Source organism: Saimiri boliviensis, chromosome 4 (genome assembly GCF_048565385.1).
Source record: "Saimiri boliviensis isolate mSaiBol1 chromosome 4, mSaiBol1.pri, whole genome shotgun sequence".
Lineage (NCBI taxonomy): Eukaryota > Metazoa > Chordata > Mammalia > Primates > Cebidae > Saimiri > Saimiri boliviensis.
In genome coordinates this window covers 79,048,777-79,075,244 of record NC_133452.1, presented here as the reverse complement: position 1 = coordinate 79,075,244, position 26,468 = coordinate 79,048,777, and the positions used below count along the sequence as shown (strand labels likewise).

Here is a 26,468-nt window from a genome sequence, read left to right as displayed (position 1 = left end):
ACAGGAAAATCACTTGAACCCAGGAGGCGGAGGTTGCGGTGAGCTGAGATCACACCATTACACTCCAGCCTGGGCAAAAACAGCGAAACTGTCTCAAAAAAAAAAAAAAAAAAAAGGCGGGGGGGTGGAGGGGGACCCTTGAGAAATATGGTCCGCGAATTTAATTTTTCTTTCTTTTTTTTGGACCTACATAAAGAGTAACCTCTTTCAGGTAACAAATTTTAAAAAGCAATTTAAAATCCATTCATATATATGTAGCCAAATCAAACTGTACAGCTGTATCAGAAAATTTCATTACCATCTGCAATATGACAAAAGAAGTAGCAAACTGTGTTCTCCATATATTATTTCATTTAATCTTCATAACAATTCTGCGAGTATGAGGTTATAATTACTGTTGTGTGTGCATGTAAATATATATATATATATATATATATATGTATATAATCCTCACTTTTTAGAAGATGAAACTGATACATAAGAAATAAGTTACCCAAAGTCACATGTTAATAAATGGAACTGGGATAGGAATCCAGGTTCAGAGGCTGCATTAACTTTTTCCAGCAGAACATACAAATTTTAGGTTGCTTGTTACCCTTGCTGTATAACAGCATTACTGCCAAAAACAAACACTCTTTGGCATCTGTAATGGAGGTGTAAGTAATTCTGTTCAGGCTCCTAAACTTAATATTAGCACTGACAGAACAATAACTATAGATAATTTAGGACATAAAATAAATGTATCCTAGATATATATATATATACTTTTAATAAAAATTAAATTTTAATAAAAATCAAAGTTTTCCAAAATTACTGCATAGTCTTAAATAGTTTAATAGTACATTGTTGCATTTTCTGCAAAATAAATACTATCAGAATTACTTACTCTGCAATTAGACAGTAAGAAGAGCAGGGTCAAGAAACAAAACAATTTAAAAGATCTCCGACAGTAAGAAACCAACACATCTGAGACATCCTAAAATTGACCTTTTGAAAATCTTAGGTCTTATCAAAGATGGTTATCACATTCTCAAAACACGCCTAACAAGTATTTCAAAATGTTTTAGCCATATCATATTGAAAGCATTCTGGTGGCCCATGGAACATGGTTTGGTGTTAATTTCCTATCAAACCACCACTACATTTCTCTTCCTTACCTGCTTAGTATGGTTGTCTACCATACTAGAAGAGTCATCAATAGCCAAACAAATCTGATACTGGCGTTTACTGGGCTTGGTCCTTCGAAGCCAAATCTTGTCTTTCCGAAATTGACTAGCAATGTATGGAATGACTTTCCGCATGTTCAGTCGTTTCCCAGTTCGATAGTCTCCTCTATTTATTGATTCAAATGGGCAAAAATTAGTTAACATTTAATTCCTGAGAATTTTCATTAGAGACAAAAATCACATTAATAATATCTTAAAATCAATAACACCAAATAACTAGGAGCCTGGCACAATGAAGCGTTACTGTTAATCGAGGACTGAGTGCCAGGATCTTCTTGAGGTCCAGCCAGAAAAACTGGACATGTATGTGGCAATAATTAGGTCCTTCCAAACATGTTTTTAAAAATTAGGACAAAAATCTACTGAATATCAATCTTGGATTCTTTCTTTTCTATTCTAAAACTAAGATTTTGGGTACATCTTTGAAAAGATCTAGGTAAGTAACACCTAAACAAGTGAGTAACTCAACATGAACAAGGTGATCAATGCAGACACCCAGAAACTTTTGTGCAGAGATAATAACAGGAAAACAGGGTAAGGAACACTGGTGCCTGTAGGCAGAAGAGGCAACTGAGAAGCTGGCACCATAAATGGTTAGAGATGGAGTCCTACTCAGATGGAGTGCTGAGTTAAACAGAATCGATGAAGCTGCCATCTTCCCAGGGCACTGTAAGGCCTTCTAGAGGGGAACTTACTTCAGCTTGGCTGCCTGGGTAGGTTCTAATATGAGACGAAGCTCTTCACATAATTGTTGTGAAAGAGGTGCCGTTAAGATCAGGTAACTCTGCCACATCTCAGCTGCAACCTTCTCCTGTGACAACAAAATTTAAGTTACCCTCAGAATGTCAGCCAACCAAGTCTTCTAGCAAGATGATGGTAGAAAATGACCTGTATGAACTTTCTCAACAGAAGCACTTTAAATCTTCTCCCAGCAAGCTACCATGCAATTTACTTGATTAAAAATGTCTCTCCTTCCAGCCTGGGGTGGTGGCTCATGCCTGTAATCCTAGCACTTTGGGAGGCTGAGGTGGCCAGGAGTTCATGATCGGCCTGGCCAATGTGGTAAAACCCCATCTCTACTAAAAATACAAAAAATTAGCTGGGCATGGTGGCGTGTGCCTGCAATCCCAGCTACACAGGAAGCTGAGCCAGGAGAATCTCTTGAACCTGGGGGAACCGAGGTTGCACCACAGCACTCCAGCCTGGGTGACAGAGTAGGACTCCATCTCACAAACAAAAAAGGAGAAAAAAGTCCCTCCTTCAACCAAACCCATAACCCGCACTTCTACATGAGAAAGAATGAAACAAGGCAGTTAATTATTAGAATTCATGACCAAATCAATGCCTTACTCACATCCCCTACAAAGAGTAAAACATGTACCCTTCATACGGGGAGGGAGATGTAAATGGGTAATTTTGCCACCAACGGATCCAGCTACTTACTCGTGGATTTTCAGAGTCAGGTTTCAAAAGTAAAAGTGGGCCAGGCTCAATGGCTCATGCCCATAATCTCATCACTTTGAGAGGCCAAGGCCGGCGGATCACCTGAAGTCAGGATTTTGAGACCAACCTGGCCAGGATTGTGAAACTCATTTCTGCTAAAATACAAAAAAATGAGTTGGGTATGGTGGCATGTGCCTGTAATTCCAGCTACTTAGGAGGCTGAGGTTGCAGTGAGTTGAAATCACACCACAGCACTCCAGCGTGAACAACAGAGCGAGATTCCATCTCAAAAAAAAAAAAAAGTGCTAAGTGCAAATCCCTCCAACAACACACTCAACACAAAGCCCCATGATTTTCTGCCAACTAGAGCACTCAAGTACATATATGTGGTGGGAGTGATGACAATAGATATAAAAGTAAATGTGTACATATACAGTAAATTTAGGACGCAAAATCATTAAAACCGCTGGTTAATGCATGCTACCACGTTAAGTCAGCCAGCAACAATCTAGCTGGCCTTTACTCATGATGGCACAGCATAGACTCTTGCCCAGCTTTTCAACCACTGTCACAACTATTACATCCATTACAGAGCCAGCAACAGAAGTTACAGGAATTAAGCACACCAATTTCCTCTCTATTTTAATTAAGCTACAGATCTAGCAGCAAAGCAGGCAGAAACTGATGGACAGACGTAGGCTTTAGGATTGTAATTATAGTCTCCATATGCCTGGTCCTTTTTAGTAAGTAATAGCTTACCTATTAAGTTTGCTAGATGTCAGACCAAAAAAAAAAAAAAAAAAATTGATATTTTACAAAAAAACAGTGACTTACTTCTTCTGGGTTTCCAGATTCATGTGGCTGCCACATTTCCAGCTGTCTCTCCAGCTCCTGTCTTAGCTCATTGACATCCTTTAAAAAGGGGTAAGAAGAAAAAGCCATAGATAAGAGGTGGCCCATGTTGGAATCACCAACTTACCTTAACTGGCTGCCTTGCACCCTACAGTATGAACTCAATCTACACAGTCAAATCCTCCTGAGATTCAAAACTTAATTCAGCAAATACAGTGGCACAATGAGAAGAAACCAGACAAGCATTCTGCTTCCCCTCTTAGACAATATAGATAACGAAAAGTTTTAACATTTATAAAGCCACTCTATCAAAACAAAAACAAAACACCCTTAAGTCATCAATAATGAAAATGTTATATGATTAATAACAGCTCTTCATAAATACAGGCATCAAGCCAAAGATTTTTTACTTAACCATCACAAACTTCACTGTCCTGAAGGTTCCTTACATAAGGATGGTTAGAAAAGTGGGATGTGAGTCCCAGAGGCCAGGGACCAGACCCACCATCACAGACTGCTGGAACAGTATCATGTGTTTAAAGAACACCTATCATACCGATAGTATTCCTAAAACTTTTCAATAAGAACATGAAACCCCCCCCAACAACCAGATGTTCCGTAAAGTTCTAAAGACAAAGATTTAAAAGCAATTTTAAAAAGTATATTTTGTTAATTTATTAACCCAATACTAATGCAGTAATTTGTGAGTTTTATTTAGTACCTGGAAGATTGTTTCTATGAGGAATTGATGAGCTGTATGAATGGTTGACTCTTGGCTTCTTTCTGGCTTCTCATTTTCTGTCTCCTTATGGGATTTGTCTGCTCTGGGGTCTTGGTTTTCCTCTGTTTTAACAGTTTGGATCTCCACCTCCATCTCATCAAAGCCTATTTTCATTTAAGCACATAATTTTACTTACCATAATATTAGCCTGTTGACTGACCAAGCCTTTGCTGTTGCCAATTAATCCTAACAATTAATCAAACTTCATTCACTTTCCAACATACTTCCACATGTTGATTTCACATGTTCTTTCTCTGAGACAGTCACTGCCAACCCTTACTCTCTAACCTCCCTTACTGATGTTGAAGGCAGACGTTCTAGGATAGGAAGTAATGGAAATTTTGGGTTGTCTTAAGAAGCCTTGTAAAACTGTACGATTCGTGAAACTATATGCATGTATAACTTTGATAGAAATAAGAACTAAAATAAAGCCACGATTCCATTTTACAGATGAGGAAACTGAGGCAAAGAACAGATGAATAATTTGCTTCAACCTGTGAGGTGAGAGGCAAAGCCTGGATTGTCACATAGGGCAGTTAACTGTTCTAACACTCTTGAGAGGACAGGGATGAAGCAGAAGAAAAAGCCTTTGAATTTGGCAAGTTCTTTTGAATTTGGATTTATTGCATTGCTGATAAAGTTATTTTTTGACAAGTAATAGAACTTGCTTGGCTATGCAATGGAAACTCCTCATTCTATTTCCTTTAATATTTTACTGCATTTTATGCTAATAATATGGTACTTTTACAAAACCACCATTTCTCTAATAATACACCTTTTCATCATAGCTGTAGTCAGTATACTATTCTGGTTTCTTCTACTTATTTTTTAAGAACTGATGAGATTTTGCCAGAAATTCAAGTTCCAGGAGACTTCTTGAAGGATGGTGTTGTGCAACATCCACCCCGTCTATATTTTTGTTTTCTGCTCCCAAACAAAATATAGTGTAGGCCGGGCACAGTGGCTCACCTGAGGTCGGGAGTTCAAGACCAGCCTGACCAACATGGTGAAACCCCGTCTTATTTTAAAAAAATACATAGTGTAATTATTACAGGCAAATGATTCATCTAAGCCATGGATTAGGAGATGGAACTGAACACCAGATTAGACTATAGTGAGAGGGAACTGACTTTAAATCAGAGATCTTGGGAAGGATTTGTTCACTAGCAGGACTCACTGAAGGGTGCTGTGGTGCCTGACTTGACTTCCTCTGGCTTCAGCTGCTCCACGTTTGCTGCTTTGAGCTCCTCCTGCTCCTCTGTGTCCATGAGGGTGTCCTCTATCTCCTCCTCTTCCTGATCTTTGCCAGAGTCTTTTGCAGATTGTTGCTGTTCTTTGCTGGCCACATCTGTCAACAAAGCATGCACCCACACATAAAAATCCTAGCTCTTTGCAGAACAAAGTAATGATAAGTGGGTATGGTTTCTGTCATTCTAGCTTCCAAGATACTACTGACGCAACTTGTGCCACTGACCAGCTATGTGGCTTGGAGAGTTGCCTGTGCCCAAGAGTTCCTACTGACCTATTGACCTAACGAACTGCCTGTTCCCTACCTCCTACAGAAATTAAGAGGGTATAGTGTAACTATACATGTGACCACAAAAATAAGGGTGTTTAATTGGGCTATAGGGTGACTCTAACAATAATTATATATATTTCCAAATGACTAGAAGAGCAGATTTGACTGTTTCCAACACAAAGAAATGATAAATCATAAATGTTTGAGGTGTTAATTATCTTAACTCGATCATTAAGCACCGTATATGTGCATCGAAACATCACACTGTACCCCATAAGTAAGTATCGTTATTATGCAGAAAACAAGGAACAGAAAGACGAACGTGAGAATAGGAATCTCAGCACTGTGATCTTGGGTGAGTTCTTAAACCACTTGACCTCAGTGTACTTACCTATAAAACAGAGATGCTCTAGCTCATAGGCTTATTTGAGTGTAATAATGCAGCAAAGGCTCAGAAAGTTTTTCTTTTTAAGTGGGATCCAGGAGAGAACAACATGATCCAATGTACAGCAGTCATTTTTGTACCCTTCTCAAAGGTAGATTATTCTCAACATGAGTTTACATATTAGGAATGAAACAGTGAAGTCACCAAGAGAACTAGAAGGGGAGACTGACCAATGACCTCATGAGGAGACATTTTTCCTCCCCTTTGCACTTATGGAGAAAACGTATTTCAAGTTCATAGCTCCTCAGTGCAGGGACTGATCCAGAGGTGACTAAGAAGAAAGAAATGTCCAGTACTAAGAAACCCTGATATCAGCATCTGGATGTGGCCAACTGTTATTTTTAACTATTATATTTAAGGATATTTAAAAGGTTTATACTAAACTGAGAAATCTTAACCATCTTCACCTGGTTACAGATACCTTTGTACCAAAAACAAACTGTATTTCTCCACATTTCTTATCTTTACAAAGCCATTTCCTCTCTCCCCTGATATGAATGGGTACTATCAGCTGCCAGGCACATAGTCGTAACAGCACAAGCTCACACAGAGAGCTCAGTGGGCAAAGGCAGCAGCCTTTCCAGCACCATACCATAAGTCTGCGCATCATATGCATCGCTGCCTTGTTTAACGTGCTCAAATGCATCTGCATCCTCCACCTGGGCCTGGGCCTGCTCAGCTGGTCCCTGCTCAGCATGGCTGTCTGTATCCACAGTTCTCAGTCTCTTGTGCACACGCTCATTGTGATCACCCACAGAACGTTCATTGTCGGCCTGCCCAGGTTTCCTCTTAAAACTCTAGAGAAATAAAAAGATTCATCAGAGCCTTGCCTGTCATGACAAAAGGACACAAAATAAGCATAATATTCATCTGCACGGGACAAGGGAAGTAAATTAGGTTTAGCCATACAAGAATGGAATTTAGTACGGCTATTAAAAAGAACAGGGCCTCTATATACTTATATAGAACCATCTCTGTATTTTTATATCTAAAATGAAGGCAAAGAAACATACTTTCACACATCCATGCCATATATGCAGAAGGTATCTCCAAAAGAAGAAAGAACTGATAATACCAGTTTGCTCTGGGGAAGGTCCGTTGGAGACAGGAATAGGATGTAAGCTTTTTAGGGGTTTGGTTTTTTAAATTAATTTTGCATCATTTGCATAAATTATACCCTACTTTAAAAACTTACTCTTAAAAAACAAGAGCCTATGGACACTGAAAAGAGTGAGACAGGCTGGCGCTGGGCAGCAGCACACTGCACCTGGCTCTTAAAACTTCACGGCAGGAATCAGGGATTGGGAAGAGACACATTCAGGAAAGAAGCCCAGTGGGAGGATCCTGCTGGATAAACCCCATGGTCCTGGTCTGCTCACCAAGGCTACTATCTGGTGGGACAGCAATAGCCAGGAGTATGGTTTAAAAAAAAAAAAAAATCACTACATTTGGAGTATCTTTTTCAACATGCAGCCTTCACCTAAGTTTAGCTGAGGAGTGATAGAAACCTGTGTGTTTTTCCTGGTGTGCTTCTGGGAGGCCAACCGGGCAATAAAATTCGATTCATGGCCTTCCGCCTGGTTTGCATCTGCAGATCCACTTCCGTGTTCCTAGGAAATCCCAAGCCACAAAAGAATGAGTTAGAAGAAGCTATTACAAGTCCCTGGTTACTATGCTGCATTGACTACAACTTCTCTCACTGCTATTCTTTATTCTCAATCAAATAATCACCCCTGCCTGTCTGCCTGCTCTGGAACTCGCCATAACTAAGGCCTGGCCTACAGGCAGAAATAGGAGTGTCCAGGTACACCTTATGTTATCCTCTCAGGGGCCTTTGGAAGGCTGCTTAGTTCTTTGCAGGAGTATTATGTCTCACTCCAAAGGCAGGACAGACCTCAACTAGAAACCAGGCTTCATCATCAGCCAGCTGTGTACACCTGAGGTTGTCATTTTACTGAGGCTTATTTTTCTCAAATACACAATGGAGAAAAACAGTACAATATCATCTCATGGGGACACAGTGAGGACTTGAAGTAATGAAAATGTTTAGGAACTAATGGGTGCTCAATGAATAATTGTGGTGGAGGTGGTAGTCATAGGGTATAAGCAATATAAATGGTTCTTATTGTCATTAAGAACTAGGACTCAAAGAGACTGAAGTTGTCCAGGATCACCACTGTAACCAGCAGGTCCTCTGTTGACATTCCAGGTTCTTTCCATAGCACCCAGCAACCTGAACTGTGGCTGTATCAGAACACATCATCGCCAGATCAAGGAGTGAAAAAGTGCTTTGCTTTTTAAATTAAACGTTTAGAAACCTGATGATGAGCAAGGAAAAGAAAAATACCATTAAAGGCATACACTGCCTGAAGTCTAAATTCCATGTTTCTTTCCTGGAGAGCTTTCTGCAAAACATGAACCTGATTCTTCAATCTAGAACTACCAGTCTAACAACTTTTTCTTATCATGCACACCACTTAAATATAGCCGATATTCTGGGGTTTGTCCTGGAGCGCATATAAAAATAAGTATCAGTCATGCACCACCTAACAACGTTTCAGTCAAGGAAAGACTGCATGTGCACTGGTGGTCCCATAAGATTCTAATACCACATTTTACTGTATCTTTTCCATGTTTAGATTCACAGATACTTACACTGTGTTACAACTGCTTACAGTATTCAGTACAGTAACACACTGTATAGGTTTGCAGCCTAGGGGCAATAGGCTGTACCATCGAGGTTTGTGTAAGCACACTCCAAGGTGTTCACACAATGACAAAATTGCTGAATGAGGCATTTTTCAGAATGTATCCCTGTCTTTATAAAAATAATTGTTTAGTCACACACTGCTTAAAGAATGAGATGTGGTCTGTTAGATGTTAATAACAAAACAACAAAATAACCAAACATAAACCAACTACTGCTACTCAGAATGTGATGTCAGACAGGGAGAAGAGACCCTATTAAGAGGCAGCCGGTGGCTGCAGTGACACCATCACCTCTTTCCCCTGTTCCTTCTCAGGTGCGGCCCCAGCCAGCTCCATCGCCTGTGTGCTCTGCATGTTCTCCACACCAGTCTGCCCGCAGGAGGCATGCTCCTTCCTCTCCAAAGCCTCTGGCACCTGCTCCTCTATGTCAGAGTCCTCCTGTTCTTCCTCCTGCTTCTGCAGAGAAATCAAACACAGCATTAAATGCTCTGGGGGAAAAGCATAAGGTGGGAAACCCTACAACAAGTGGGCTTCCCCATTCCTCACTGAGGGTCTTAAAACAGAAACTTAGAAGTCCCCGGCAGTGCCACAGGTTGATGGAAGAGTATCCTAAAAGAGATTTTAATGTGAATAAGGGGACTTCTCCTCTTTCTCATTTATTTTTAGCATAAGAAAAGACAGACATCCCACCATACCTGGGGCTGGAAACCTTGGTCAGCAGGGTCATTCTCTCCACCTTCCTCGTCAGCTTCCCTGTCTTTTTCCTCCAGAGACTGCTGCAGCTCCTCGGAGTGTTCTTCAGCATCTCCATCTTGGTCATCAGCTCCTGTGTCCATTTCCTCCTCCTCTTCTGCCTTGTCATCTTCACTGGGGCCTTCCTCAGGCTCATGTGGACTCTGACTTTCATTCTGGTCAGTCTTGGTCTCTCCTCTTTCCTCAGCTTCATGACCTGCTTCTTCTGGGTTTTCTTTTATCTCCAAAGGATTCTCTTCTGTAGAGGTACAACAAAAAGTAAGAACACACAATTTTTTTAACTTACATGATTTCTTAAGCTGGGAGCCAGTTATGCAAGTTTTGTCTTATCACAATTCTCTAAACCAACGATTGGCAAATTGTGACCCATAGGCCAACCTGGCCCTCCACGTGTTTCTATGAAGAAAGTTCTACTGGCCGGGCACGGTGGCACAAGCCTATAATCCCAACACTATGGGAGGCTGAGACTGAAGGATCACTTGAGCCAAGAAGTTCGAGACCAGCCTGGGCATGCATCATAGTGAGACCCCATCTTTTACAAAAAATAAAAAACTAGCCAGGCATGGTGGCACATGCCTATGGTTTCTGCTACTCAGGAGGCTGAGGCAGAAGGATCACTTAAGCCCAGGAAGACAAGGCTGCAATAAACTATGATCATGCCCAAGCATTCCAGACTGGGTCACAGGGCAAGACCCTGTCTCCAAAAAAAAAAAAAAATTTATTATCTGAAACTTTGTAAGAAAAAGTTTGCCCACCCTTGTTCTAAACAATACTCACACATACAGTTGTTTCAATGGCATGTTTCATTAAAAACTAATAGCTAATCTACCCCCCACCCCCGCAAAAAACCCCCATAAACCAAAAAAACACAGGAGGAAAATTTTAGGCCAACAATAGGAAATGACAGCTTATAATGCTCAATTATCATTGTGAATAATTGGTGGATATCATTATCATATATAAAAAATACAACTCACATTGAAATAGAAACACTTATTTTGAAAAAGTTTTGTCAAAACAGCTTTTCTATACTTTGGACACTTAAAATATCAGTTATTAGCAAATTCTGAAAATAACTGTCTTATTTAATTCTTTTTTTGAGACAGAGTCTCACTTTTGTTGCCCAGCCTGGAGTGCAATGGCGCAATCTCGGCTCACCACATCCTCTGCCTCCAGGTTCAAGCGATTTTCCTGCCCAAGCCTTCTGAGTAGCTGGGATTACAGGCGTGTACCACCACACCTGGCTAATTTTGTATTTTTAGTAGAGGTAGGTTTTCTCCATGTTGATTAGGCTGGTCTTGAACTCCCAACTTCAGGTGCTCTGCCCGCTTCGGCCTCCCAAAGTGCCAGGATTACAGGTGTGAGCCACCATGCCCGGCTAATTTTTTAATTTTTACAGACAAGAAGTCTCACTTTGTGACCCAAGCTGGAGTGCAGTGGCGAGATCATGGCCCATTGCAGCCTCAACCTCCTGGGTTCAAGTGATTCTTTCGCCTCAGCCTCCTGAGTAGCTGGAACTACAGGTGTGTGCCATCATACCCAACGAATTTTTTATTTTTAGTAGAGACAGAGTCTCTACTATTGTTGTTCAGCCTGGTCTCAAACTCAGAGCTCAAGTGATTCTCCCACCTTGGCCTCCCAAAGTGTTAGGATTATAGGCATAAGCCTCTGCGACCAGCCTATTTTTTTTTTTAAATCTATTATTTAATTAGCAAATGATTTTAAATACGCCAACGATTTTAAATACTTGTTCCTTAGTATACAAAATGTGTCTGGCTATTTAAAAGCAAATAGCTTATTACAGTCTCAGTGGATTTTAATTTTCTTAATTATATGCTTTCTTGGTTATTGACTTTGTTTGCACCTAGATCCAAAGTTAATTTTTACATAAATGGCACCTCGTATTTATTCCTTTCTAACTTGCTATTTTTGTTCTAATATAGCATTATAAAAATATACATATACATTTAAAAAAATAGATTTTGTAACTGTGTAACTGATTCATTTATCAGTGAGGCTAGCTTGTATCTTTCTGTCTGGTTAAGCAGCAGGAATGGGGCCCTCTATTACAGGGGCACCTCCAATACAATGCTTTCAACTAATACCAGATAATATTCTCTAAAGTGGTCACTAGGGTTGAAAAAATGGGTGACAAAGGCACTAAATACTGTCATATGCCATGTGATTTCTCTTGGGATTATTTAATCTTGTTTCCCATTATATACATATGACAATCAATAATTAAAACCATCATTTCCCTAAAAAAGCTATAACTGGACTTGACAACAGCTTGGTATGCCCAGACTGCACAGCGTTTACACTATCTCATGAGATGGGACACACAGTAATGGCTATGAAGATACAGTGCTATGTGTGAAGCACTACCAGGCACAAGAGATAGGATGTGACAGTAGTCTGAGAGATACATGTTGGCTGATGAGCTGTAGGGGACACTCACATGAGAAACACTACAAAGACAAGGCAAACTATTTCCTTAAACTGAGACTGAGCCAACCAAAATGTTTTATCACCTGGTCATAACACTGAGCTAGCTCTCGAAAGACAAGTCGGTTACTATTCACTTGTAGTGAGTTCTAACTGGTCTCTGTTTCTGAAAGACTCACCTTCTCCTTCTTCATTGTCAGTGTCCTCACCAACATTCTTGTCCTCACTGTCGAGGTTCAAGTCATCTGGAAGGTCCAAGGCCTCAGGTTCTGGCAGCTTTTCCTGATTGCCATGGTAAGGGTCCACCTCATCTTCATCATATTCCCTCTTTGGGACAATGGAGACAACGGAGATAAAATAAAAATACAAAACTTTTTTTAAAAAGTAGAATTCCCATAAAATTAGCTCTAAGCATTTACACTGTGAGAAAATACAGTATCTGTTCCCTAAAATTACATGTACACATTAGTATTTTAATACTATTTTTAGACCTTTCATGTTGGAATCTCAAATTTCAATTTCTATGCAGGTCTTCCAAGGACAAGTGGTGCTATGTTAATTAATCTCAAAGAAACTTACAAGACAAAATAAAGACAGGATCATAGGTTTGTTTTAGCTTCTGATCTCTAGCAGAAGCCCAAACAACATATGAACTACTTTGTCAGGAACCAACAGTTAGATATTTTATGGTAAGAGCCTCTTGCATATTCTTTTACGAGGTAATAGGAGAGCAGTCCGTGAACAAGGGGGAAAAATGTCTTGAGACACCCCAAGAACTATGCAGTTCAAGAGCCCTGGCCTTGAGTCAGGAGAGCAGATCAGTTTCAAATTTTCATTACCTCATCTATTTGTTCATTGATTTTGTCTTCGCCTTGTCCACCATCAGCAGTTTCCGCTTCTTCCTTTTCTTCCTTATCTTGCTGGCTTTTATCTTTGTTCGATTTGCCACTATCCAAGTTGTCATCTTTAGCAACAAGTTCAGACTCTTCCTAAATGTTAAAGGAAGAAAAAACGGTTACCACACTCAGTCCAAGAAACTGCTTCTACATGGGTTGACTTAGACATGCATAATTTCTGCCTCTTGGACCTATCCCCATGGATGGCTGAGGAAGTGCCGTCCATGACCCAGAGAAAACAGTGCAGGTCTATCTCAGCCCTGGAGTGTCCTAAGCTGAGAGCTGGAGAAATTCAGTGGCCTATAGGAGAGTCAGCTTAGAACACCTGCACTGAGTATTATTCATCTCCCTCCTCCGTAACACATGGGATAACTCAGGTCAGGCTACTCTTTTAGCTCTGAATGTAATCAATGAGATAGAATAGAAAAAAGAAAACGAAGAATGGAAGAAAGAGAACAAAACCAAATACAGAAAAGGAAGAGAAGTAAATGACAGGGAATGGCAGGTGGTGGGCAGATTACCTCCGCTCAGCTTGTTTGGGAAGGGAGAAATCTTTTAATTACCTCATCCATTCCTGGTCCTGTTTCTTCAGTTTTACTGTCTTCTTCCTCCTCATCTTCCTCCTCATCGTCATCACCCCAAAGCCTCTCATCTAGTTTGTCAGCTTCCTCACCATTGAGATCACCCATCTGCTTATCCAGGTCTCCGCCCTCACTATCTGATTTCTCATCATCCTCTTCTGCAAGGGAAGGCACTGAGCTTAGTTAGGCAGATCTCCAAATCAACCCAGTCCTGTGTTGTAAGAAAGGTATGGACCTGCTTCTTGGGTAAGGGCCCTACCCAGAGTTACTGCCTTTTTCTACAGAAAACACCACGGGGATGCCTTTAGATCTACACATGTCAAAAACAAACTCCTACTACACAAAGTCCTACTGTGTTTTGCAAAGTGGAGGAACAAGGAAGTCTCTAATGTGCGAGCAGATGGTACGAAGAGAAGGGAAATATCTATCAGGATGCCTGGTTCTAGTGCTGGGGGAATGGCCATTATGGGACTCAGCAACCTGAGTTTCATGTCTGTGAAATAAGGGGGTTGGACTACATGGTTTCCATTGGTCCTCCCCGTCTTCAATATACTGCTATGATTTTTTTTCGAACATCTAAAATCAGGTGTCAATCAGGACTTCTTTTGTCTTTGCATAGCGTCTACTTTGCCAAAGGTCATATCCTATGTGCCTTAGGCAAACTGTACACTAAGGTCAACTTTCATTTCTGCAAGACACTCATTTTAGAATAAGACATAGTTAAGTATCTCAAATTGGAGAGAAATTTTGGGCAAGGACTGAATTATGGCATAAACATATGACAGATGACAACGTACTTTAAAAAATTATATTCTCAAATAATTTTTAATGACAGGGAGAATGTTCATAAGATACTAAATTTAAAAAGCAGACTACAGAACTGTATATGGTCTGTGTGTATGTATACATGCAATAAATGGAAAGAAATATACAACAATTTATTAAATGCTATGAGTGGTAGGCCTGAGGGGGGATCTATTTCTTTCCTACATTTTTGCTCCAAATCATCTACAACAAACATCTACTATTTTTCTAATTAGGAATAAAAGGTATTTTAAACATCACACAGAACAATTTGCCTTTTGTTAAGAACCCAGCTCCATTAGGGATCATCTGCTTTCAGGCTTCCCTGAAGGGCACTACTGAGCCACTGCATGTAGCCCACGAGGAAGCTACAAACAGTATCAGTTAATGTCTTAGTTTACTCTGATGAGAAGAGCCTGAGACTGGGGACTTCTGCCTCCATGGAGATGCTGAGGTTTTCATTTGCAGTTAAGCACAGTAACCAACTTGTTTCAAAAGATTATATTAGGTTCCTTATTAGGAACATGTAATTTCCTGGATAAAATATACTTTGAAAAACAAGAATGAAGTGACAGATAATCTCAAACCTTGTTCTTCAAACTCCCCATCATGCATTTTCCCATCAAAATCTTCCGACATCTCAATGGCGTTATCCTCGCCCTTAATATCAGATTTTGAATCAGGATCCTCTTTGTCTTTTTCTTGACCCTTCTGAAATGTATCTTCCACCTATATAAAAAACCATTATATTAAACGTAAATAAATGCTATAACTTTACCAATGTTTGCTTCAGCTCTGAGATATAAATGCTAAGATTAATGGTGTAAAAATATATTTGGGAGAGGAAAAAGAAAGAAACACAGAGACAGCCACATGGAATTTATAAAATATCTGGAGTTAGTTTCCACTTTATTGTATTTGTAATCAGAGAATAGGAAATTTTCTTCAGGTTTTCTTATTGGTAATTGTAAAAATAATCCTAGGGACATTTGAAAGAATACACAGTCTTTGTAGGATAAAAAATTCACCAATCTTTTATTATCCAATTCTTTAATACTATTTTTGTCGCTATGATCACTGAAAGACAGTAAACCAAGAGAATCTTGCTCATTCCTTAATTTATATATTTATTTTATATAAAAAAAATTATTTTTTATTTTTTTAGATAGGGTCTTGCTGTGTTGCTAGCCTGGAGTGCAGTGGCACAATCATGGCTCACTGCAGCCTCAACCTCCTGGGATCAAGCAATCTTCTGCCTCAGCCTCCCAAGTAGCTGGGACCACAGGCACATGCCACCATGCCCAGCTACTTTTTATATTTTTAGTAGATACGGGGTTTCACCGTGTTGGCTAGGATAGTCTTGATCTCCTGACCTCATGATCCACCTGCCTCAGCCTCCTAAAGTGCTTGGATTACAGGTGTGAGCCACCGCACCTGACCAACACTAGTATTTCTCTAAGAAAACATGGAACTTGGGGGTCAATGAATACACATAATTTAAAATTCAGCAGACACTACCAAACTGTTCTGGAAGCTTTTAATTCCGCTTAATGTTTTTTGTATGGACTGTACTTTACTACAGGGTTTGCATCTTACAGTCTGAGTCCATAGCATCTAAATACTTCAGAAGGTTGCTTGATTCCAACCAAAAAAGGATACAGATTTTTTAAACTCTCAATATGCCCTACAGATATACAACAGCAAAACCTATTAACAGCATATTTTGGCATTATTGTTTAATGCAGTTATCACTTAAGATAGCCAGGCCTTTTATGCTTAAAAATAATGTAAAAAATACTGTAGAAAATCATCAGCAAATATCTCCCCATTTAAAAAAAAAAAAAAAAGTAAAAATCATTTATTTCCTCCATAATTATAGCCAAAACCAATGACAGAGTTGCAAGGTTCCTTCCTGTGGTTTTTAGGCTTTTTATTTACACCCACTGCACAAGGACCAATGTATCTAGGGCTCTGTAGATCACAGATTAAAAATCATTAATCTAGCAAAAACCATTTTTATGTGCAACTTAAATATTGAAGAGAGTGATCTTCTGTCAACTGTGTACCTATGTGGAAACATACCTGTTCTTCATTTTCTATCTTGTCACTCACATCCTTCATGCCCTCGCCTTCTCCAATTCCACCTCCCTCATAGTCATGGAACTCAGTTGCTCCCTCTCCAGCTGAATCGTCCATAAATTCTTTGGGCAAGCAAAATCCCTTAGAAAAAAGAAAAAGGAAGTGAACAGTTAGGCACAAAAGCAATTTTAAAAGGGGATTTTCATTCTTGCCATAGAAAAACAATTGAAACACATGCGGAATTGTTTTTCTAGCTTATCATCTTAAATCTGCTGGAAGTACAACAGACTTCTGACATTCATTTCCTCTTGGTGCTAATAGTTATGCAGTTTCACAGCTTGACATCAGATTTAACATATGACTTGACTTTGTAGAGGTCTCTGGCATGTGGTCATTTGTCACTCTGCCAAGACAAAAATCTAAATGAAGTATACTAGAAGGACAGTATTTAGGAAAAGGCCTTGAGCAAGGCAGAACAGGCTCTGAAGAGAACACAGCCGGACGTAGTAACTGTGAAATGTTCAACAAAAGTATTTTATACATGAAAATAACCTGAGAAGAATAGTAGCCCCCTGAACAGAAGTAAAAAGAAAAAGAAGTAGTGACTCTCAATCAGAAATTTTAATTTTGTAAAAGAAAATATATACTATGAAGATATTTGTCAACCTGAGGATGAGAATGCACTTTAAAAAGCTGCTAATTAGCAAGGAATTAAGATCCAAGACCAGTAAACACTAATTATAACTTGGTTACACAGAGACAGCTTCCTGTGGATCAAGAGCTTTAATTACAACCTAGATCTATTATCTTAGCACTGTCTAACCTACTTCCAAGTTCCCTCGGAACTACTCAGAAAGGATATGAATACAATTTGGACACTTAGACACTTTTAGGACATAGATTGGAAAATAGTTTGGCTTACTTGCTTAATTTTTGCATTGAACTACATTATTTAAAAGAGAGGCATTCATATATAGGCTAAGAATAGGACTGCATAGGAGGCAGTTTCAGATGTCCTTACCAGAGCATATCACTGCAGTAGTTACATCTGAGATAGCCACCGGGCTCCCAACATTCTGCACATATCAGAGCCATTCTACCCAAAACAGACAAAGGTCTGAAAGGCCAACGTCATTCTACAGCCTATCAGACAACAGTTATGGTGCAAATGGACAGATCTAGCTGAGCCAAATCTCAAGGCACCCGTACCATACGTTTTCCTGCCACTGTCGTTGGCATACAGTGTTTATTCCAAGAAGCAATGGAATGTTAAGACTGGCTTGGTGCCCATCAGAGAGGACAAACCTGAGATTCATTCTTTTACTTCTTATTCAGCAGATAAACATATTTATCCTCTTGATATAAGGCATTAGGCTTGGCTTCCACTTTTCAACCTTTCCAGTATTTTAGAGACTCATAACTAAAAACTTTTAACCGTTTATAAGAAATGCAGACCCTATCTTCAGTTTGTAAATTCCTATCTTCCTCAAGTACATCTCATCTGTACTTAGCTTGGAGAAAATCTTAGACTGCTAAGGAAGAACAAAAACAAAACTCACATACTCAAATGCAGGTGGTTCTCGTTCTCACAAAAATGCTTACACATATAGGCAGATCTCATTTTATAAATGAGGAAATTGAGGCTTGGAGAGGTTAGGAGACCAACAGCTGGATTACCTCTATGACTAGACCTACCCACACCGTGTTGTTCTTAGATTTCACTGTCTACTGTCCCTGAGTTTCAAGGGGAGGGTCTACAATCTCTACAACCTCAGTGCTTTTCAAAGTACTGGGTACATGGCTGAATGAACAAATGATTTCTCTGCTAAAGAAAAAAACTCTAATACTAATAGTCCCATTATCATTTAATCATAATTACACCTGCATAGTTAAAAGAAAACTTAGTGGCCTTAAGGGTTTATCCTACAACTCTAGTTCAAGAGTTATCTGAAGATTTAAATTGGGGATGGGAAGGGAAGAGTATTAACAGAAAGCAGCAGCTGTTAGCCCTGGAGTCTAGGGAACTCATCGGTTTGGGGGATGGGGTGGGGTGAGGATAGGGGGTGTCATCTGTAGGTTCTGAGACTTTAGTGGAAACTGCATTAGCAAAAGGATGCCAGATGAAGCCCTAATAATCCACAGGGAGAGCAAATCACATCTTGCTAAAAGCCTATCTCACCAGAGACTAATGATAAGAAATTTACTTGGGTCCCTGCTGCTCACAGCGCACCATGTGAATAGTCCTTACCTTCTGGACAAGCTCCGTGAAGACCTGGGCAAGCACAGAGAGCAGCTTCGCAGTACTACGGTGAGTTGCCAAAGACATGGTCAGGAAGAAGAGGACGAGGTCTGAGTAGCTGGAGAGGACTGGCAGGAGACGCACCAGCAAGGAACAGGATTGGCTGAAGAACTGAGATCAAAACAAAACAAAAGGCCAGCTCACACTGCTTGGCGGGTACCAGGTTTCCATTCTGGAACTAGATAGTGGTGGTAATTGCACAACATTGCGAATGCATTAACTAGTACTAATGGCAAGTTACATGTATGTGTTTGTAACCCCCATCCCACCCTAATACACACAGCTCACTGAGATTTCTTCATTTACATAAATCATCACAAAAGTACACTTTAAATTCTCAGACTGACATCTCCTTTGGCTCACAATGTTGGTTTTTAAAAAGCAGAATGTTGGCCAGGCACTTTGGGAGGCCAAGGTGGGTAGACTGCCTGAGCCCAGGAGTGCAAGACCAGCCTGGGCAATGTGGCGAACCGAACCCCATTTCTACAAAAAAAATGCCAAACCAAAAAAAAATATAGCCAGAATGCAATTCTTCAAAACTTTAAAAATTAGCTGGGCATGGTGGTGCACGCCTATAGTGCCAGCTACCTGGGAGGCTGAGGTGGGAGGAGCACCTGAGCCCAGAAGGTGAAGGCTGCAGTGAGCCGTGATCATGCCACCACACTCCAGCCTGGGCCACAGAATGAGACCTTGTAAAATAAAATAAAATAATCTTTTATGTATGAAAATTTTACAATTTTTTTTTTTTTGAGATGGAGTTTTGCTCTTGTCACTCAGGCTTGAGTGCAAAGTCTCAATCTCGGCTCAGTGCAACCTCCGCCTCCCAGGTTCAAGTAATTCTCTTTCCTCAGCCTCCCAAGTACTTGGGATTACAGGTGTGTGCCATCATGCCTGGCTAATTTTTTTTGTATTTTTAGTAGAGACAGGGTTTCACCATGTTGGCCAGGCTGTTCTTGAACTTCTGACCTCAGGTGATCCACGTGTCTTGTCCTCCCAAAGTGCTGGGACTGTAAGCATGAGCCACCACACCCTGTCTTTTTCAGATGGAATGAGACCTTGTATAATAAACTAAAAAATAAAAATAATAAAAAATAAAATAGTATTTATAAATAAATTCTATTGCTGATTCAAAGTTAGCACTAGAGGCAATGCTATAGAATAACATACAATGTCCTACAAAGTAAGTTGCTTCTCTGGACTTACTGCAGAGACTACAACTGCTTACTCTGTTGGCTTACTGTAGTGGAAATGGTGTTTACAGAAGGTGGCCGCTAAGCCCCAGTTGATAACATCGTCTGTCAATAACATTAAATACTTGGGAGTATTTAAGATATGAAAGAATCCTAATGTAATGGATATTCTGAGTGCTTAGCAGTTTTGCCCTTACGCATCTTACAATTAGCTAGCAAGCCCTAAGCTTTTCAAAGCTTGTCAATGACTTTGCACGTATAAATAAAGAGACCAAGTTCTTGGTGATGGTGGCACTGAGGCCTGCTCTGGGACTTAACCACATGGAGTGAGGTGAACCCCACTGTGCCTTTGCTCAGTGCATTGCAAAAAGCTTATGAAGAACAGTTAGTTACCAGGTGCTTTGCTGCTATGCCATCCTCACCGTACGATTTCAGCCTCTCCAACAGCTCAGAGATGGCAGAAATTATTTTCTGCACATGCAAAGTGCTCACATCGGCCCAGAAGTCATCCTCTAAGAGTTTTGTTAGATGTCCTGATTGCAGTCTCTCAAAGCCTGCTGCCCCATTCATTCAGAGAAAATAACATGATGAGTAACAGAAAACAAATCCTTTCATCTCTATTCATGCAGGCATCTGTTTCTAACATTCACCCTTAACTATTTAGCCTCAGAAATAAATCATCAAATACAAAAATTAAATTAGGCATGAAACTAATTTCTGCCTGATCTCAGACATACCACACTCTTCTTGTGGGCTTGCTTGGTCAATGTTCTCTTCTGCTTTTGCATTCTTTCTTTCTTCTAAGTTCTGAATGGCACAGAGGATGGCTCGGATGGCAGTTTCCATTTGCTCGAAAAAATCTTCCACAAACCCTTCGTCCAACATTTGATTTCCTAGTAAGTAACAGTGCAAAACAAACATACAAATGAAAGACACCAATCATTTGGTTTAGTCCTTCTGGAAATCATTAAAAATACTCATTTGCTGATGAGCTACTTGTCAAGCTGTGCCAGATACAAAGAAAAGAGACAAACTCCTTGCCTCGATAAACCTACAAGTTTATTATCTTGTATTAAAACAATTTTATTAAAACAATGTAAAAAATAGGAAAATAACTGTTAAGACAGTATGAACATTAAGTCCAAATATCAGCTCCAAGCTTTTTCAATCTGAGGAAAAACTAACAGACAATTTGTGCTGCCTTCCTATGTGTACTACAGAGTATGTAACAGGCATTCAAACAAATGGGGCAAAAGTTAAGAGCTGTGGATTTCAACCCCACATCCCTGCCTCAGAACCCTGGATGGGTACATGTAAACCAAAACATAATATGTCTTTAGGATAATGAGACTTACATCTACAAGACATCATTTCTGTACTGGGCTTTTATTCCCTGACGGAACAATATTCCTTACCTCCTTGGCTACCTGAAGTAAGTAAATGTGTCTTCCAGGTGGTAAAGTCAGACACGGCTTTACTAATTTCTCCTCTTATATATTCCAGACTTTCAACTAGTGCCATCTGTGAGTCTCTCTGCTCAACCTCCATCCCTGGAAGAATGAACAAGGACTCTAGGCCCTGCAAATGAACTGACATCTGGGATAAGCAACTCAGTGCGGAAGAGCAAACTTCAAAATCTTTCCTGCAACAGAAATGCCACAATGTTGAAAAGAATGCACCACAGTTCCCACAAACACACACCCATCCCTCCAACCACTACAATGTATGCAAGGTAGAACACACCCTAACTGGAGGTTACAGCTGAACACATGCCACAAAGTGCCGTGCAGGTCCACTGAGTAACACAGGACTGAAGCACAATTCTTTTCATAATTTTATTCCATTACTGAACACCTAGGTTTAGTAATCAAATTAATAAACACCTAGGTTTAATAATGGAACAAAATACTAAACACCTAGGTTTAGTAATGGAATTAATTACTGAATAAATTACTAAACTTATTCCATTAAGACTAATGATATTCCATTATCATTAGTCTTTGGTGTGACAGGCTTTGATTTTGGACCACCACAAATAGCAGGATGTGATTTGCTCTCCCTGAGGATTATTTAGGGCTTCGCCTGGCATCTTTGCCAAGGCTGTTTCCACTAAAGTCTCAGAACCTGCAGATGACACTCTCTATCCCCTCCCCACTCCATACCCTAAACCGACTGAGTTCCCTAGACCCCAGGGCTGTCTAACAGCTGCTGCTTTCTGTTAACACCCTTCCCTTCCCATCCCCAATTTAGATAAGCATAGTAAGAACCTAAGTACACAGAGAAAAAACAGACACACGTACCAAGAATGAAAGAGAGTCTCACAAGACTGCTGCCTAATTTTGTCAACATCAGCTTTCACTGTTGTAATGGTTTTTAGCATCTCTGTTAATCTCATAGTTGACTGTTGCCAAAGCTGATCCTGTTTCCGCATCCGGCAACCAAAGGGCAGCTGAATTCCAGGAACTGGAGATGGGTAGCTCAGATTGGAGGGAATTAGGTCTTGTACTACTCCACAAAGTTGTCCGCTGCTAAGTTCTGGTCCTTTCAGGCAGGGGGCAGGAGGCTGACCCAATGCCTGGGCATCGCCATGGCCTGGAGCTGGCCCCACACTGGGGCAGCACTGGAGGAGCCAGGAGAGCTGGTCGAGCAGGATCTGGCACTGCATGGCCAGGTGCTGCAGGCGCTCAGTCCACTGCTGCACACCGTCCTGAGGAGGAAAGGCCACGGGGTAGGCCAGGGGCCCTGTCAGCCTGCTATTAATCTCTTGCACACAGCTGAGGAGGTTCCTGTACAGAGAAACCCATGGGAAAAACACAATGAACGGCACCTTAAACCATGTTACTATATTGTTTTAAAAGAAATTTGTGTTTCTGAACAAGCCTGGGCTTTTCCATATAGTCAAGAAGAATCTCCCAGAGAGGTAAGAAGTCTGTTAAAATGCCTCCCAAAGTACTTAAACCCATCCCTCAGTCTTTCAGGAAAAGCATCACAACACAGTCACACCACTACAGAGACTTCAACTAGGATTATCTAGTAAATGTACTGTACTTTGCTACATAAACCCTAATGAATGGAGCAGGAAATACCTGAAGCTAGAGCGAACAGTCTGGAAGTACTATCTCTCAGCTATAAATCCATTGAAGAGATGACGACAACCTTCCTAACTGTCCTCATCTCTTAATTATCTGTTTCCATTGAGGAGCCTCCATGTATGACTCAGCAGATCCCAAAAGCTTAAGTAACAGAAGCAGACTCAAATCTCATCTGTGCCCGAGACTGGGACACCCTAATACCGTGAACACGACCATATCTAGCAGCCCACATGGACTTTCAGCAACATATATCCTCATTCCAGACACAGGTATAGTTCACCCATGACAATTTTCACTGCCTGACACAGCCCCGAAATCTCCCCGGCTCCATATTCTCACGAGGTATATAGTTAGAACCCGGAGGGAGATGGCCACTAGAGGCATATCACTGAAAGCAAGGGGCAGAGCCGGGAGAAACCCTACCTGCCTCTTTGGGCCTTAAATTCATTTCACAATTGAGAGCATGTCACTCCTCTCCCCATATGTGGCAACTCTGAGCTGACTGACCCAATTCTTCCCAATAGCACAACTCATCAGCTGATACCTGAGGATGATCCACTGCTCACTAAGCGTGGTCAGGGAGCGCCGCTGTCGGACAAGCATCTTCATCAAATGTGCTGAGAATCCTCTGCACCGCTCTGCGTTGCCCATGCCCATCTCCTGGCAGAAGGAAAACCATGCTGAAGGGGCTGCTGGCAAACCCCACCCACAGTTGTGCCTCTAGAAAGTCGTTTCTGGACTCTTTCAGGGGAGGAGTCCCTTGCTAATGTAAGTGACAGACAAGCACTCTAAAGGTGACATATTCATTTTTTTCTTTGAGCAGTGTTTCTCCAATTATGCTTGCACAGATCATCAATATTCCATAGACAGGAACTGGATTTAACTCCAAAAATCCATTTATTAGTGGTCTTTTCTCAATTCACAAAGGGAAAAAAGATTGAACGTGGCATTCTCAATTTGAGGTTTTTCTTAATTTTTCTTAAACATTTGGTCCTGCTGGCAAGTGTAACAGAATTTAAGATGCTCTCTGATTTTGCAAAGAATTACACTGATTTATATTTTAAGTTTAAGGATATACTGCAAAAAGCTCAGTTCCACTAACAAGCTGTTATCACTTAACAAGGTCTGAGAATGTGGCCTGGGATGAAGAGAATAAGAGCTTTCCCTGGTCCCCTGCAAGTCTCATGTCCTATCATTCTACCTTGGCAGGAGTTGCTAGTGCTGTGTTAAGCCTGGCATGCCGTGCAAGAGAGCGATAAAAATACTTCTGGCATCCATCCCATGAAGACGAGATTTCTGTGAGCAGCCTGGAAAAGATACCAACATCATTTACTTAATTAAAACCACACTCTCCCACCCCAGATCCTAAAAACTCAAGAGATTGGTACATTTGGCCATAACCAAGAATCAGCTGTCTGAATAGGTTTTTTCCCGTGAGGACTCATTCATTGAGGCACTCATTAGTCCTTAACTTAACAGATGTATTTTATACTCAGCACTGGAAGTATCATGGGGAAATAAATTATGCTGACAATATGGTTTCTTCAATGAAACCTTCTTATTTTGGCAGTGGAGGCTAGGGGTCATAAACTCTGATGCCTACAGGGGCCAGGCAAATTACGTCAGAGGACTAAAGACAGCCAAGCACAAAATGATGCATGGCAATGACAGCTGACCTCAATGTGGGGAAGACATGGGCTGTTGAGAGCTAAAGTAAGCTGGAGAGTATGTGTCCTATTAATAGGAGGAAACTACTATCCAGTGACAGCACTGCTCACTGAATGGGAATGCAAGCCCACTTGGCAAATTTTCCTGAAAAACTGAAAATCCAGAATGCTTATGTAAAATTTCCCCTGTCTACAATGTTCTGTTGAATTCAAATTTAAAGCCCTGGGAGGGCCAACTGAGCAAAGAAAACGCAAATGTGCACTACACCCAGCTCATGCAAAGCATCACTCACAACACTCTCTGCTGTGTTGTAGACAGAGGTAGCTCTGCCTGTCTCAACAGTGTATAGACTCACAAATTTAAGAACATCTTAGAACTTATGAGGGATGTATGTATATAGAGCAACTAAAAATATGCCATTTCCCCATAGATTTCCACATGTATGATCAAATGAAGTGAGCAGACCTCAGGAAAATCAAAAGACAAAAAAAAAAAAAAAAAAAAGGAGGAGGAGAGGGGAATGCAAGGAATAAAGAGTAAGAAAAGAAATGGGTTAAGCCGGGCGCGGTGGCTCAAGCCTGTAATCCCAGCACTTTGGGAGGCTGAGGCGGGTGGATCACGAGGTCAAGAGATCGAGACCATCCTAGTCAACATGGTGAAACCCTGTCTCTACTAAAAATACAAAACATTAGCTGGGCATGGTGGTGTGTGCCTGTAATCCCAGCTACTCAGGAGGCTGAGGCAGGAGAATTGCCTGAACCCAGGAGGCGGAGGTTGTGGTGAGCCGAGATCACACCATTGCACTCCAGCCTGGGTCACAGGAGCGAAACTCCATCTCAAAAAAAAAAAAAAAGAAATGGTTTTTTTTTTGGAGACAGTCTTACTTTGCTACCCAGGCTGGATTATAGTGGTACAATCTCAGCTCACTGCCAACTTCCACCTCATGGGTTCAAGCAATTCTCCTGCCTCAGCCTCCTGAGTAGTTGGGATTATAGGCATGTGCCATCATGCCTGGCTAATATTTTCTATTTTTAGTAGACACAGGGTTTTGCCATGTTGGTCAGGCTAGTATTGAACTCCTGACCTCAAGCGATCTGCCCACTTCAAACTCCCAAAGTGCTGGGTTTACAGATATGATCCATCACACCCAGCCTCACACTTTCATTTGAATGTCCATCAGGAATCAGATCCTGAGCCAGGCACTTTAAGTGGTAGCCACAGTGGTACTGCTATTCCCATTTTTGCAAATGAGGCCAAAGAGTTTTAAATTACCTGCTCCATTTATAAACAAGGAAAAAACACGAAACCAGACAAACCTTGAATCAGCCTCCCGAGTGCTGCTGACGATGGACAATGCACTCCGGAGATCTAACGGGTGAAGATGAAGCAGCTCTTGAGGATTTTTTGAACGGGCCCATGCAAGACCTTTGCGATATGACAGACCTAGGAAATAAACCGCATTCACTTAAACAAAGATACTTAGTAGAGACTGGATGTGCCCGCTCTCCCCTGCTACTCAAAGCAAAATCTTCTAAACAGTATCACCTGAGAGCTAGTTAGAAATGGAGACTCTCAGGCTGCACCCACAGCAACTCAAACAGGATCAGCAGTTGCACTTTCACAAGATTCCCCTGGTGATTCACATGCACGTTCAAGTTTGAGAAGCACTGCTCTCTATACGATGCT

The 26,468-nt window shown here is 40.8% G+C and overlaps 1 protein-coding gene and 1 long non-coding RNA gene across 5 annotated transcripts in view; one reads left to right on the top strand and one right to left on the bottom strand.

Moving 5' to 3' along the window:
- Positions 1 to 26,468, bottom strand: part of MDN1 (midasin AAA ATPase 1) — a 183,287-nt gene that overhangs the window by 5,691 nt on the left and 151,128 nt on the right. The window contains exons 76-97 of one of the 2 annotated variants that reach the window (XM_074397695.1): positions 26,099 to 26,225; positions 24,316 to 24,421; positions 23,659 to 23,774; positions 22,323 to 22,808; positions 21,438 to 21,664; positions 20,760 to 20,915; positions 20,416 to 20,579; positions 18,782 to 18,943; positions 16,537 to 16,674; positions 15,042 to 15,183; positions 13,633 to 13,808; positions 13,013 to 13,162; positions 12,353 to 12,500; positions 9,671 to 9,966; positions 9,267 to 9,431; positions 7,775 to 7,876; positions 6,859 to 7,063; positions 5,480 to 5,650; positions 4,243 to 4,406; positions 3,504 to 3,581; positions 1,922 to 2,037; positions 1,158 to 1,332 (exon numbers count right to left, since the gene is read on the bottom strand). In XM_074397695.1, the coding sequence (XP_074253796.1) occupies positions 1,158 to 1,332; positions 1,922 to 2,037; positions 3,504 to 3,581; positions 4,243 to 4,406; positions 5,480 to 5,650; positions 6,859 to 7,063; positions 7,775 to 7,876; positions 9,267 to 9,431; positions 9,671 to 9,966; positions 12,353 to 12,500; positions 13,013 to 13,162; positions 13,633 to 13,808; positions 15,042 to 15,183; positions 16,537 to 16,674; positions 18,782 to 18,943; positions 20,416 to 20,579; positions 20,760 to 20,915; positions 21,438 to 21,664; positions 22,323 to 22,808; positions 23,659 to 23,774; positions 24,316 to 24,421; positions 26,099 to 26,225 (3,770 nt within the window). The remainder of the gene's footprint in view (positions 1 to 1,157; positions 1,333 to 1,921; positions 2,038 to 3,503; positions 3,582 to 4,242; positions 4,407 to 5,479; positions 5,651 to 6,858; positions 7,064 to 7,774; positions 7,877 to 9,266; positions 9,432 to 9,670; positions 9,967 to 12,352; positions 12,501 to 13,012; positions 13,163 to 13,632; positions 13,809 to 15,041; positions 15,184 to 16,536; positions 16,675 to 18,781; positions 18,944 to 20,415; positions 20,580 to 20,759; positions 20,916 to 21,437; positions 21,665 to 22,322; positions 22,809 to 23,658; positions 23,775 to 24,315; positions 24,422 to 26,098; positions 26,226 to 26,468) is intronic. The other variant, XM_074397696.1, reaches the window with a different exon arrangement.
- The window catches only part of LOC104650594 (uncharacterized), a 49,351-nt gene that overhangs the window by 11,566 nt on the left and 11,317 nt on the right, over positions 1 to 26,468 (top strand). The window contains exons 2-4 of one of the 3 annotated variants that reach the window (XR_744181.3): positions 18,759 to 18,841; positions 21,526 to 23,383; positions 23,639 to 23,882. This is a non-coding gene — a long non-coding RNA (uncharacterized LOC104650594). Of the gene's footprint in view, positions 1 to 18,758; positions 23,384 to 23,638; positions 23,883 to 26,468 lie in introns of all 3 variants that reach the window. The other 2 variants (XR_012517244.1, XR_012517243.1) reach the window with 2 other exon arrangements.